General features: G+C 41.8%; 1 protein-coding gene across 4 annotated transcripts in view; it reads right to left on the bottom strand.

Moving 5' to 3' along the window:
- Positions 1-5,834: 5,834 nt before the first annotated feature.
- The window catches only part of ASB5 (ankyrin repeat and SOCS box containing 5), a 61,786-nt gene continuing 54,242 nt past the window's right edge, over positions 5,835-13,378 (bottom strand). For all 4 annotated transcript variants that reach the window (XM_055333779.1, XM_055333777.1, XM_055333776.1 and 1 more), the window contains 5 exons: positions 12,169-12,276; positions 11,314-11,464; positions 11,015-11,149; positions 8,497-8,688; positions 5,835-7,868 (listed from right to left, as the gene is read on the bottom strand). In XM_055333779.1, coding sequence (XP_055189754.1) covers positions 7,741-7,868; positions 8,497-8,688; positions 11,015-11,149; positions 11,314-11,464; positions 12,169-12,276 — 714 coding nt within the window. In that variant the 3' untranslated portion in view covers positions 5,835-7,740. The remainder of the gene's footprint in view (positions 7,869-8,496; positions 8,689-11,014; positions 11,150-11,313; positions 11,465-12,168; positions 12,277-13,378) is intronic.

Genomic DNA, 13,378 nt, shown 5'->3' with positions numbered 1-13,378 from the left:
GGCGCTTTCTGGGTTTCTATGGCAGCATCTGCTGCGGGGCGGAGCCTGTGGGGCGGGGCGGAGCCTGTGGGGCGGGGCCTCAGCGAAGGGCGAGAGACCTCGTGGGCGGGGCGGAGCCTGTGGGGCGGGGCGGAGCCTGTGGGGCGGGGCCTCAGCGACGGGCGAGAGACCTCGTGGGCGGGGCGGAGCCTGTGGGGCGGGGCGGAGCCCGTGGGGGCGGGGCCTCAGCAAAGGGAGCAAGACCTCGTGGGCGGGGCGGAGCCTTGGGGGCGGGGCCTCAACAAAGGGAGCGAGACCTCGTGGGTGGGGCGGAGCCGGGGGGGCGGGGCGGGGCCTGTGGGGCGGGGCCCCAGCGAAGGGAGAGAGACCTCGTGGGCGGGGCAGAGCCTGTGGGGGCGGGGCCTCAACAAAGGGAGCGAGACCTCGTGGGTGGGGCGGAGCCGGTGGGGCGGGGCGGGGCCTGTGGGGCGGGGCCCCAGCGAAGGGAGAGAGACCTCGTGGGCGGGGCGGAGCCTGTGGGGGCGGAGCCTCAGCGAGGCCAGCCGGACCTCATGGGCGGGGCAGAGCCTCAGATGGGCGGGGCCTGAGAGTGGGCGGGGCTTCAGCAGGGCCTCGAGGGTCCCCCAGTTTGGGGAGCTGCTTTGGGTTGGAGCACAGGATCCCTGACCTCATTGGGTGGACGCTTTCAATCCTAGTTGTAGTTAGCCTCACTTCTAACGAATTTAGAGCCTCCCTCCAAACCTCTTGCTCTTAGAAATTTACTTTTAAAATATTGTGGTTTCAGGGATCCCTGGGTGACGCAGCGGTTTGGCGCCTGCCTTTGGCCCGGGGCGCGATCCTGGAGACCCAGGATCGAGTCCCACGTCGGGCTCCCAGCATGGAGCCTGCTTCTCCCTCTGCCTATGTGTCTGCCTCTCTCTCTCTCTGTATGACTATCATAAATAAAAAATAAATAAATAAAAACCTAAAAAAAATATTGTGGTTTCAGCCCAAAGTCCTATTGGAAGTTCAACATTTTGGGGGTATGAGGAGTCTCCAAGAGATATGACAGTTTTTGTCTAGAAATTGGAAATAATAGAGTATTTGCTCCAAAATGCCAAAGAAAAAATTTTCGAAATTAAAATGAACGTCTAACGTCTGCAGATTTAACATGTTTCCTTAGTTATTACATTAAGCGTTCATGAAAGTTACGTAATATTCGAAAATAATTTGTAAGTTTTCGCATTTCACAAAGTCCTCGTATATAGGATTCATTCATTCAGCAATTATCTGGGTCCCTGGTAGGTGCCAGGCACTGACCTAATAGTCTTTTGGGATTTTTCAGTGAACGATGCAGAGGGGGAAAATGACTGCAGAGCCAGCATCGACAGTTATAAATTAAAATATTTACACAACAAAGTGATTAAAATACTTTAAAAAGTTTCCAAAAAAAAATCAGTGTGGCATATAGATACATATTATTATGCAAGATAAAATAAGAGATCGTCATAGTGGAGCTATATAATATTTTGTTGAGTGTTTACTCATATACACATTTATTAATAAAGTAAACCAATATGAGCCTGTATATGGTTTGAAAGCAAAACAAAAATGAAATTAGGAAGGTGTTTTCTTTTTGCCCAATAAAGTCTTTTCATGAAGGATTCATTCATTTGGTGAATTTTTTTTAGCAACCCTCCTGTGCTATGTTATGCACTAGATCTTCACTATCCAATATTGTAGCCACTAGCCACCTGTGGCTATTTAGATACAAATTTAAATAAAATAAAAGAGTAATACTGGCTACATTTCAACTGTTTAATACCCACATATGGCTAGTGACTACCTGTGTTGTACAGCAGGATGCAACACTGTGATGGCAGGAGGTTGTATTAGACCGCTGTGCACTAGATTATTTATTTATAGAAGGTACACAGATATAAATATCAGTAAAAATATCATGTACGCTGAAAAGCTCTGCCATGATAAAAATATATTAGTATTAGGGAGGAAGCAAATAATTTGGCCTAAGGGACTGTAGGAGTCCTTTCAGAGAAGGTGACCTTTGATTTGGATCTTATAAGGCAGTGTTTTAAATTGTCGATGACAGAGGCTTTGGAGCACCAGGTCTACTTTTTATTATTTATATGACTCTGAGCGAGTTATATAACCATTTTTATTTGTAAAAGGAGGAAATAAATAGGGCTTACCTCAGAGGGTTGTTTTAAGGATTAAATAAACAAGTTAAAAGAGCAAAGAGCCTAGAACAGCGGGCAGCACGTAGCAAGTGCTTAGTTCCTATAAATTATTGTTTCTGAGACAATCGTGGAAATCTGTGGGATGAGGGGGACGGGGACCGTTCTGCACAGAGTGAGTACTGTGAGCAGAAGCACAGATGACATAACCTGTGACATGAGATTTTTTTTTTTTTTATGAGTTTTGGGAAATAACTCATCATTAGGGTTAGAGAATGTAGGCTTCAGCATGAGTTCTAACCCAGGATTTAGGTAGTAACGGCTAAGGAGGCCGATTAGGGCTTGAGGCTTGCCAAGAATCAGAACTTTCGAGTAATAAATGTGCCAGTTGGTAAGCAGGTACCTCTGTTTCAAACACTCTTCTGGGTTGAACTTGTTGGAAGTCCAGGATGTGATTTCGCCTTTGCTAAAAGTTTTACTAAATTCTGACGATAGGGGGAGGTAGCAGGAGGCCAGGAGGGGCAGGGCAGGGAATGTGACCTGCTGTTCCCCTGCTGCTTGCATGCACACGGGTGTCACCAGGGCCACAAAGCCTAACCTGGCAAGGGCAACTGGTTCCACTCTCCAACTTTTTTTTTTTTTTTTTTTTTTTTTTTAGCTCCCCTGGAGACGATTTCATCATCCTCCCTTGGGTGTTTAGCAAGTACTGAGAAGTGGCCCTCCTTAAAGGGTCCCCGATTTTACTCTGGGACACCCCCCTCCAGGAGCTCCTGAAGAGTTGGCACCAGCTGTGTAGTGACTCTCCCCTTTCCGAAGTCCCTCTATAGAACTTTCCTCCAAATTCTAGGCTCTTCTAACCCTAGCTTCTTCAATCTGCTCCCTAGCAGTGGCAGTTGATTCCCGAATCATCTATTTCTGGTAGTTTGACGTTTGCAGTGTTAGTTTTTCCCTTGTCCGGATCTGTTCCCCCATTTGCTTCTATTCAGTTCGTGTTGGTTAACTTGTGGAGTTACTTCTGTCTCCCTGCCCGGGGCCGGATGGGACACTGCCTCACAGGAGGAGTGATGCTTCCCTCTGCCACCAGCTGGCCTGTGTCTGCCTAAGGCAGCCGAGGAACCTGCTAGTGCTGCTCTCTGCTCACCAGGTCCAGGCAGCAAGCTGTCACCAGTAGAGCGGCCCATGGGCTGTTCTGCGGGGTGTTAAGACCCTCAGCCACCTCTGCTGATCGTGTGGCAGAGGCAGGAAAAGCGCCTTGACCCAAGGTGAGATCATGAATGTGCACTACTGGGCCTGCTCAGTAAAGGCAGGCCGCTTTTGGTGGTTCTTGCAGGTTGTTAGAGGGCGGGTAAGGTACTTTCCAGATCAGGAGCCGCATATCAATTGCTAGGGACTGGGGCGATTATTCCAGTAAAGATACTTCAAATGGAAAAGCAGCTCTAATTGAAGTAACTGCCTGATAAAGTTTACAATCACTTATTGTCACCCTTTAAGGTCCACCCAACTTCCACACAGGCCAAAGGACCATCAAAGTCAGTAGCTGGGGCCACCTGGGTGGCTCAGTTAAGTGCCTTCAGCTCAGGTCATGATCCTGGAGTCCTGGGATCAAGCCCCACCCTCAGGTCTCCTGCTTCTTGGGGAGCCTGCTTCCCCCTCTGCCCTTGCTACTCCCCTTGCTTGTGCTCTCTCTCTCTCTCTCTCTCTCTGTCAAATAAATAAATAAAATGTTCAAAAGAAAAAGTCAGTAGTTGTTTCTGACTTATCACCTATCAAGAGAAAATTCAGAGAGCTTTACTTGATATAAACATTTTGTTGAACAGGAAACAACCTGTTCTCAAATAGGGAGACTTGCAACTGAGAGTGAAAGAGTCATTTTTTAGCCCCTGGATGGAGGGAAAATGGCCATACAAGGTAGCGGATGGAGCAGGTTGTGTTCCAGGCAGAGAGAACAAGGTTTGCAAAGGCAAGGAGGCCAGATGAGTTCAGGGAGAATCAAGCCTGTTTTTTTTTTTTTTAACTCAATTTGCCAACATATAGTATAGCACCCAGTGCTCATCCCATCAAGTGCCCCCCCTCAGTGCCCGTCACCCAGTTACCCCATTTCCCTGCACACCTCCCCTCCCAGAACCCTTTGTTTCCCGTTTCCCAGAGTCAGGAGTCGTTCATGGTTTGTCTCCCTCTCTAATTTTCCTCACTCAGTCCCCCTCCTTTCCCTTATAATCCCTTCCACTATTTCCTATAGTCCAATGAAACAATATGATGATTGTCCTTTGACTTTCCTACCGTGAGCTTCCTTCTCAAGGCCCTTCGTGATCTGTCCCCTGCTCACTGTCTAACATTCGCTCTCCTGACACACATGAATCTTCTGGAGGACAGACACTGGCCAATGCACACTCCCACCAAAATGTGGGTTTCATAGAATCTTCTGGAATTCAGATGCCACCCCCAGCAAGAAATGGAGTGGGAAGAAAGAGGCTTGTATTAACTGAATTCATCTGAAAAGTGTACTTAAAGGACAGAAATCAGTGACTCGAATGAGTCACTCCAAAGTGGCCCGATTTCACTGGGTGAAAGGAAAGCTTGAGATAACCAGGGAGTTCTACTAGGATAATAAAGTTGCCTTTTGTACACCTGAATATGTGGTTTATAAAATTTGTACCTACACCATAGGTCTCTTATACACCAAACGTGTTTTGAAAAATGTATCTGAATTTCCAAAGTTACTTATTAAAAGATTCCTTGAATTCCAGCACACTATCCAAAATGGTAATCATTTTGACCTATCATTTTAACCTATCATTTTAAAAAAATCATTTTTGACCTATTTTAACCTATCATTTTAAAAAATGTAAAAACGGAGACCTCCAGAGCTGAAGTGAGTTGTAGGCCCTACAGCAGATGGAAGGGTAATAACTCACCTGAAGTTTCTGAATAAACTTCCTATCATCAACACCGAAAAAATCTGAAGATGATTATTCAAGTTTCTAAGGGACAGGGTAGGCCTTAAAAGAAACTAATTATAAATGATAATAAAAATAAGAAAAGCAGAAAATTTCAAGGAAAAACGTGAAGATAAGCCGAGGGAGAGGGAATAATTTATAAAGTTACTTTGTAAATAGATAAGCAGGGTCAGCTGGGTTCAGGGCCTTCACAGAAGGGGGAACACAGTAAGTACCTGTGGACCTTCTATTCCCAAGGGCCCCTCCATTCACACCGTTTCTATTTAACTTCTTCTGAAACATCAAACATACTCAGTGGTTAAAATGATAATTGAAATGAAATAGGTTCTCCTACAAAATAAAAGTTTCAGCAGTGTCTTGATACCATGATTATTTCACTAGAATTCTTCAATCTCACGTCAAATAGTTTGGTTTGGCTTGGTCTTTGCCTTTGTAGAATTTTTTCCTTGGATCTTTATGTGTACACACACACACACACACACACACACACAGATACACACACACATAATAAGATTCGGATTAGGAGACCTTCCAGGTATCTATTTCAATGTGCACTACTCTAATCTTAATACTCCTAATTCAATGATTTGAAAACTGGAGGAGGAAAAAATGTGAGCAATTGAATCTTATTCTCCATGACCTTCAATTAGCAAATCAAATACTAATTGGAAGAGAAAAAAAGAAAAGATGTTTTATTCCAGGGAGAGTAGTCACACTTTAATATATTAACAAACAAATGATATACTTAAATTAGAACATTTCTTTGATAAGACAGTCCTACTCAAGCAAAGATACAAGATACCAGCATACTCAAGTTTTAAAGTGTCAATTTTAATTTTAATATTTGATATTTATAATATTAAATCACAATGAAAAGGGATGAATTATATTACCTTACACTCTAAAGACTGCCTCTAGCTCAGGGAAAATACTAGAAGAAACCTGTTTTACTAGAAGAGTTTGAATACCTAATCATATGTAAGGAGGTTACTCTATAATAAAGAAACTAAATGCACATTATTCATGAGGACATTACAAATTTGTTAGGCTGAGATATTCGTGAAATAGACTCATAAAACTCTGTAGCCACATAGAAGACTTTTTTTTTAAACAAACGTGCTACAGCCTTATTTCTATTTTTGTTGCATCTTTTTCTATTTTTGAAAATCTAAACATGGTTTTTTATAAATGCAATCTTAGTGACTTTGGGGTTACATTCAAAATAGTTTCTTTCCCATGGGCCTCCAAAAGTCAGCCAAGAACTAAGAAGAAAGGAAAATAAGCCCCTGGGTTATTAAAATAGTGGTCAAAATATTTTATCAAAATATGTTAAGCTTATAAAACCCATCAAAATATTTTCTACTTCACACAGTTGTTAAGTATCCGGATTATCTTCTTTCTTAGTCTGTGATGGCCTCAAATCTAGTGTAAATTGCAAAGGAGGCACAAAATTTGTTTTACTGTGTTTTCTCCTGCCCTGAAGTACAGTTAAAGCAGAAGACAATAAACACAGCATTAATCCCTGCAGAGGACACGTTGGACCTCTACACTCCCTTGCTAATACAGCCTACCCCAAGCCCTCACTTTGTGTTAGTAGGACAGGAAATAGCCCTAGGAAGGTCTGTGCATGGGGGAAATTTTATAAGGTCCCTCTTGGTTGGCTAAGAGACACCCCCTTTTTCTTTTCTTTGAAAACCCCACAATTTAAGGAGATTTTGGTCTTCCGGTTTCCACAGCCTTCCCCAGCCCTGAGCTCTGGAGCATCCCCCAGGGCCTCTTTATCAATCGGGTATGAAACTGGTTCTCTTCGTTCCTGGCACCACCAGCCAGCGATGGTTTCTGGGGAGGAAGAAGGCTAGAGTGTAGGTACAAAAGCACTGCAGAGAGACCCTCAGAGGCTACCCTGGAGAAGGAGGAGGTCCTAAAATAGCCTTGGCAGGGGTGTAATGTTCCAACCATCTCAGGACGACCCGGGAGGAGCCATAATTGGAGACCCACCAGGTTCTGGAATGGGGACATTGAGGGTGGTGAAGCGACAGTGAGATCTTTGCAGGGAGGGGGCACTTTATCTTGCTCTTCATGAATTTATCATCAGAACGACAGGTGCACATGCAACAAACCGGGGCTCCTGGGTGACAGCTTTATTTCAAAAAGGAAATTAGTTGCTCTCTTCTAAACCATACTCATATTTTGCATTAATATGAAAAATACAGAGAGAAATAATCAATTACAGTGACTAACATTTAAAAGTTAATGCATTATTTGGAGAATGGAGGCATTTTTAAATATGTGATTTTAGTACGAGTTCACATTTTTCTTTTTTGCTTTAAAAAGACATAAAATGGAGATTTGCCTCCCTCCCTCCCCAATCCCAAAGGCACATGGGAATGGCTAACAACATATAGGGATGTTAAATATGCTCTAGTCCAAAAAATGGTAAAAAGGCATAAAAGAGTAGTACTCACTAGTGCACTTAAAATTTAAATTCACCTCTTGCCTGGGGCCCCCTATTCACTTGCACTCTATCATCAGCGTATTTTAATATGAAATATACACTATGCAGATGAAATAGAAATGAGTTTGAAAGTAATCAGAATTATTTTACTGCCTTATCGGTACTGTAAGAAATTCTGCAATAACGTTGGCAGCTGGAGCTGTGGGATAAGGTGCAATCTTGGTCTTCCTATGTAGTTTCTGATACAGAGTCGGCAAAGCTGACAAAGAGTGCTTGGAGTAGCTACGAAAAGACAGCAAAGTATTTGTTGATTAAGATCAGGACGGATTTTTATAGATTGTAAAATGCATGCAATAAGCCATAAACAAACCACAGTGCTTTGAAGCAAAGTAGGGTAGTATGACCACTATACCAGGGCTATTTGCATAAGCATTTATGTTGCTGTTATTTGTAAGCTTTTATTATGATTGTGGTATATTCCATATGGGTTCTTTTCCAAAAAAAAAAAGGATTTATTTATTGGGGTGCCTGGGTGGCTCAGGTAAGCATCTGACTTCAGCTCAGATCATGATCCTTCCCCTCCCACCCCAAGCTCCCTGCTCAGAGGGGAGTCTGCTCCTCCTCTATCTCTTTAAAGAGATATATCCCTCCAAGATATAAATATTCCTCTAAAATACAATGTTCAGGTAAGATGGGAAAAAAAAGGAAAATGAAGATCATTGTGACATCTTTTTTTGTGTGTGTGACATCTTCTTTATAGGTAGAACCTAAGTCAAAAAATGATCTGCTTTCACACAAAGTATTTTCAGTGTTGCACCATCATCATTCTGCACGCCAGCGAAACGTTTCTCAGTCTCATCCATTTCAGGCAAATGTGTTTTTGTGTTTTTAAATGCCCCCGTACTCTTACCTTCATGTTGAAGCAATAATCGTTCCACCAAACTGCTAGAAGTAGCTACATCTACAGGTCGCAGGAGCTCTGTGTTCTTGGCATTGATATCTGCTCCAAATTCTAGCAGCAAGTTTACAACCTCCGTGCTGGACTGCTGGGCAGCAGCATGTAAGGGAGTGTCCCAGTATTTGCCTTTTTGTACATCAGCACCTACATATAAATAAGGAATGGTGATAAAGACAAACAAAAACTGTTAGGCCGGTCAGTCAGCTACCTCAGAGCCGGTAGAAAGGTGTAACAGCAAGAGGACCTCCCCTCCTTCTGTCATGAGTTATTTCCCTCTCTCTCTCTTGCTCTCTCGTTCTCTCTCTCTCCAGATATTAAATCTTAAAAGTTGGTACATCTGAGTAGATAATGCACATGCTTATGTTCTCTAATATTTTTTCTCTATGTTTGAAGGATCCCATAAAACAAAATATTAAAAAAAATTTTCAAGTCCCCAAAGTAATCATATTAACTAGTATTATAAACAGAACATAAAAAAATAAATAAATAAACAGAACATAATCAGGTTCGCTTCTATCTTTTTCATCATGATTGAGATTTCTTAGGATTATTCAAGATCTGGTTGCTCTTCTTTTCATTTAAGACAATAGTTCTTTTTCTTTTTAAGATTTTTATTTATTTATTCATGAGAGGCAGAGACACAGGCAGAGGGAGAAGCAGGCTCCCTGTAGGGAGCCCGACGCGGGACTCGATCCCGGGACCCTGGGGTCACCCCCTGAGCTGAAGGCAGACGCTCAACCACTGAGCCACCTGGAGTGTCCCAAGGCAACAGAATTCTTTTTGTTTCCTGGAAAACTCATGAATCTAGACATGTGAGGCATTTAAGTAACATGAATATATATTTTCCTGTCACTTCTCACTCGTATAGCGTGAGTCAATAAATAGATAAAGGCATTGGGCCTCCTTAAGTAGACCAGCGCATTGTATTTCTACATGCAAAGTAATTTTTTTAATCTTACATTAAAAAAATCTTACCTGTTAAATTATTTATTGCATAGTTATTGTATCTTAGTGCAAGCCCTGGCACATGATGGTCGTTCAATGAATGCAATGAATAAATACTGTATAATACTGGAAAGAATAATAATCTCATTTTCTAGTACATATGTGGTTACGACACTGAGAAATATCTATCAGTAAAAAATGCAGAAGTCCTTTTCAACTCTGTTTTCTGAGACTATCAATAAAACTAATGATGTTTACGAGAAGATGTACATTTTAAGAGTCCCCTTAGGCCTTCCTGCTACTTTCAAATTTCAATAAATGTAATTGTTTTCATACTTTTTAACAAATATAAAATGTTTAGTGAAAGAATGATAGTCCATAACAAAATCTCCACAGAGATAGCATAAACTCTGTGGCTTATTTCAATTTTATGGGAGAACAGAGCCTGATAATAACAATCAATCCACAGTCACTAGCAGCACTTTCTCAGTATCTTTTTTTACCCCACATAAAATATTGGCTGGAAAGAATAATATTCGTAGCAAAGTAAAAGAAAAAAGGTGTTAAAGTTCTACAAATAGTTCTATGAATTCATGGGAGATCACAGCCAGAAAATAACAATGTGCCAACGATTATTAGCAGATCAGAACTGCCTACAAGGAGCTTATAATTTAGCTAAGATAATGTGAGTCACACACACAGGGGTTATTAAACCTATATGTCAGAGGCCCGATGATTGCAGAAACAGTGGAGAGCACAGAATTCCATTCATTCACTTTACAGATATTTTAGGCACCTACCACATGAGAGACACTGTGGTAGGAAAGGAGGTGGGGGGATGGACATAATGCACATCCTTAAAAGAGGTCTCATTCCTATAGAGGGAGACGCCTCTATGGTCTCAAAAGATTAGGACATGTTTCTCAGGAGGCTAAAGCTGAACCATGAGGACCTGCTTTGTTTCAAGTAAGAGGAAAAACCATTAAGTCTTTTTAGGTAAACAGGGCAGGACAAAGTCTGGGAAAGCGCGTGAGTTCTTGTGATTGGGACAAGATGAGGTATCTAGGCGGTTACTACCCCTAAAACTTCCTTTGGTGTATCTATTCATGGATAGATACATATCTGGCAACATTATGTTCAACCTTGAGCTTTTAAATTTTATGACCTTTATCAGTAGGGCTTTGGGACTTGTGGGGTGAAGTAGAATTACCAAGAACCAGCTCTTTTATTCTTGGTTATAGATTTACATGCAACAATGCTTAGAATAAAGAACATTTGTTTTTAGTAGCCTCCACACCCAACTTGGAGCCCAATGCAGGGCTTGAACTCACGACTCTGAGATCAAAAACTGAGCTGAGATCAAGGGATCCAGAGTCGGATGCTTAACCGACTGAGCCACCCAGGTGCCCCAAGAACATTTTTCACAATAAGATATCTTTATACTGATTATTTAGAGAAATCCATAGAATTCTGAATAGTTGCTTATGTGGATGGACTGAATGAGAGATGTTTTGAAGAAAATTACCAGCATAAAGAAGCTTCCGGATGCAGTGGAATTGCTGGGACAGACAAGCTACATACAGAGGAGTTCCCAAGTGAGGAATGTCTTGATCAACATCTATGCCCCAGGATATCAGTATTTCTAGGCATTCATGATGACCTGCCAACACAAAGTAGATATCAGTTTACTTTTCTTCAACGCCCATCCCCTGGCACCTGACCTCATGCTGGTCCCCTGCGGTGATTCATTGAAAGAAAGATGGAGCACTGCATGCTGCTAAAGGGACTTTCTCCCCTTGTCACGTAACCCGAGAACTAAGTTACCTTTGCTGGCGGCCTCGTGTGTGGGAGAAGGAAGACAGGACTCCAGCTGGGGTTTGGCACCATATTCCAAGAGAAGTTCTGTGCAGCTGGCACTGCCTTGTGAGCATGCATTGAATAACGGAGTCACACCATCTATTGTGATTGCATTTACCTACACCAAACCAAAATCCAAGAATGAGACTCAGAGTCCAACGTGATTGGATGCAGGCCATTTCAGAAAAGTTATACGACCCACCAGAAATCCTTGGGAAACCGTGTGCAGTAAATATGACAGCATATATTTAGCTCATACACATCAGTAAGCAAAGCTTTTAAAGGCCAAGAGGTAAAGAGAAACACAATGTGGTAGGTAATTTGCAACAGTGGGCATACAGCTAGCAAATGTCATGACAATAAATACATACTCAAGAATCAAATACACAAAAACGAATTCAATGCTAGGTGCCTTGCAATTGGGAAAACAGTCCGCAAATGTAATGTTGTCAAAAGTTTGTGATGAGGTAGGTCATCTTGTGGGTGGCGACGGAAATCAGTGAAATTGGAAATTCTCTGAGGATTTATCTAAAGGAAATCATCCAAAAGACGGGAAAACCTAAGAGGTCCACCTGTTGCTGTTTAGAATCATGAAAGCAGGCAAGAACTGACAGAATGTTCTACGTTACTATGCAGCATGCTACCCATTTTGCAATGATTGGGAAATCCTTCTTAGAGAGCCTTGAGAGGACCGAAGCAACATGATTTTTTATTCCACTATTTTTGAAAACAACTAAGAAGGAAAGAAAAGCGAAAGGAGAACTTTGTTCAATTCTCTTAGTAGAGGTGGTTCAATGATGAATGGTTTTAGCAGGTACCTACATTAGCTCCAGCTTCCAGTAGAGTTCTGGCACAGGCCACGTGGTCTCCGAGGCAGGCTTCGTGCAATGGGGTGATGTGGTCTATGGTCACTGCATTTACATTATAACCCTAAATATGACATGAATAATTTTGAAAGATGAGCAAAAAGTTATGTGAAATCATCTTTATAAATGTCATTAGAAAGTGACATGTGAGATCAAAGACTCTGAGGAAATCGGGTTCAAATTCAACAGGAGGGGCCAGTTCAGATGCCAATCAGTTGTCGAAACTCCTCATTCTTACACCACCACCATATCTAAACCCCATAGCGCCTTAAGCATTTTGTTTACGAGATTCTGAGTATTTTAAGTTCTGCTTCCTTAACTTTCGTTGGTCTTTATGAGTTGTTTCAATTGTTATTGTTGCTTTGTTTTTTCTTTTGTAGAACTCAAGACCGTTTATAGGCTGGCTCACTTGTTTTAATTGGGGCTATCTAATTAGAGGTTAGTCCAGACTGGGGAAAAAAACACTCTAAATTGTAGGAAGCTAAAAGAAAAAAATAATAATAAAATAAAATTAAAATAAAATAAAATAAAATAAAAATAAAAATAAATAAATAAATAAATAAATAAATTGTAGGAAGCTGCTTTGTGATTTTCTGTCGCTGGATAGGAGTGACAAAGGTCTATACTAGTGGTTCAGAGCTCCGATTATGGAGTCAGTTACACTTGGGTTGGAAGCCCTGTTACACAATACAGTAATTGTTTTAATTTGGATGAGTACATTAACCTCTAAATTTTAGAGTTATCATGAGGATTAAAGGACACGATGCATGTAAAGCGATTACTGCTACGGTGTGGAGCATATGGAGCGTGTGCCACTGTACTTCACTATCCAGTCAAAACCAAGTAAACACTTTAAACATCTTTACTCCATGAAACCACTGATATCAGACTAAAATAATGAAATATTATGGAGACAAGAGAGTCTTTGCCTTCCTGCCATTTTTGATGACTCACTGTCTCTTGACAATCATGCTGAGCACCCTAGTAGGAGGGTTTTGTGGCCAGATCCCTGGAGAGTATTAAGGATCATCACGGTCTGTCATGCCAGCATGGACACCAGGATTCTTAAAATGAAGGCAAGAAAATAACCAGCCCAAATCTTTGCCACTAGCAGGTGGCAACTTTTTAGATCTCTCAAGTTCCCTTTTCAAAGATTTTGAATGGTC

This window comes from Nyctereutes procyonoides, unplaced genomic scaffold (genome assembly GCF_905146905.1).
Source record: "Nyctereutes procyonoides isolate TBG_1078 unplaced genomic scaffold, NYPRO_anot_genome, whole genome shotgun sequence".
Taxonomy (NCBI): Eukaryota; Metazoa; Chordata; class Mammalia; order Carnivora; family Canidae; genus Nyctereutes; species Nyctereutes procyonoides.
This window is presented reverse-complemented; position numbering and strand designations above follow the sequence as displayed.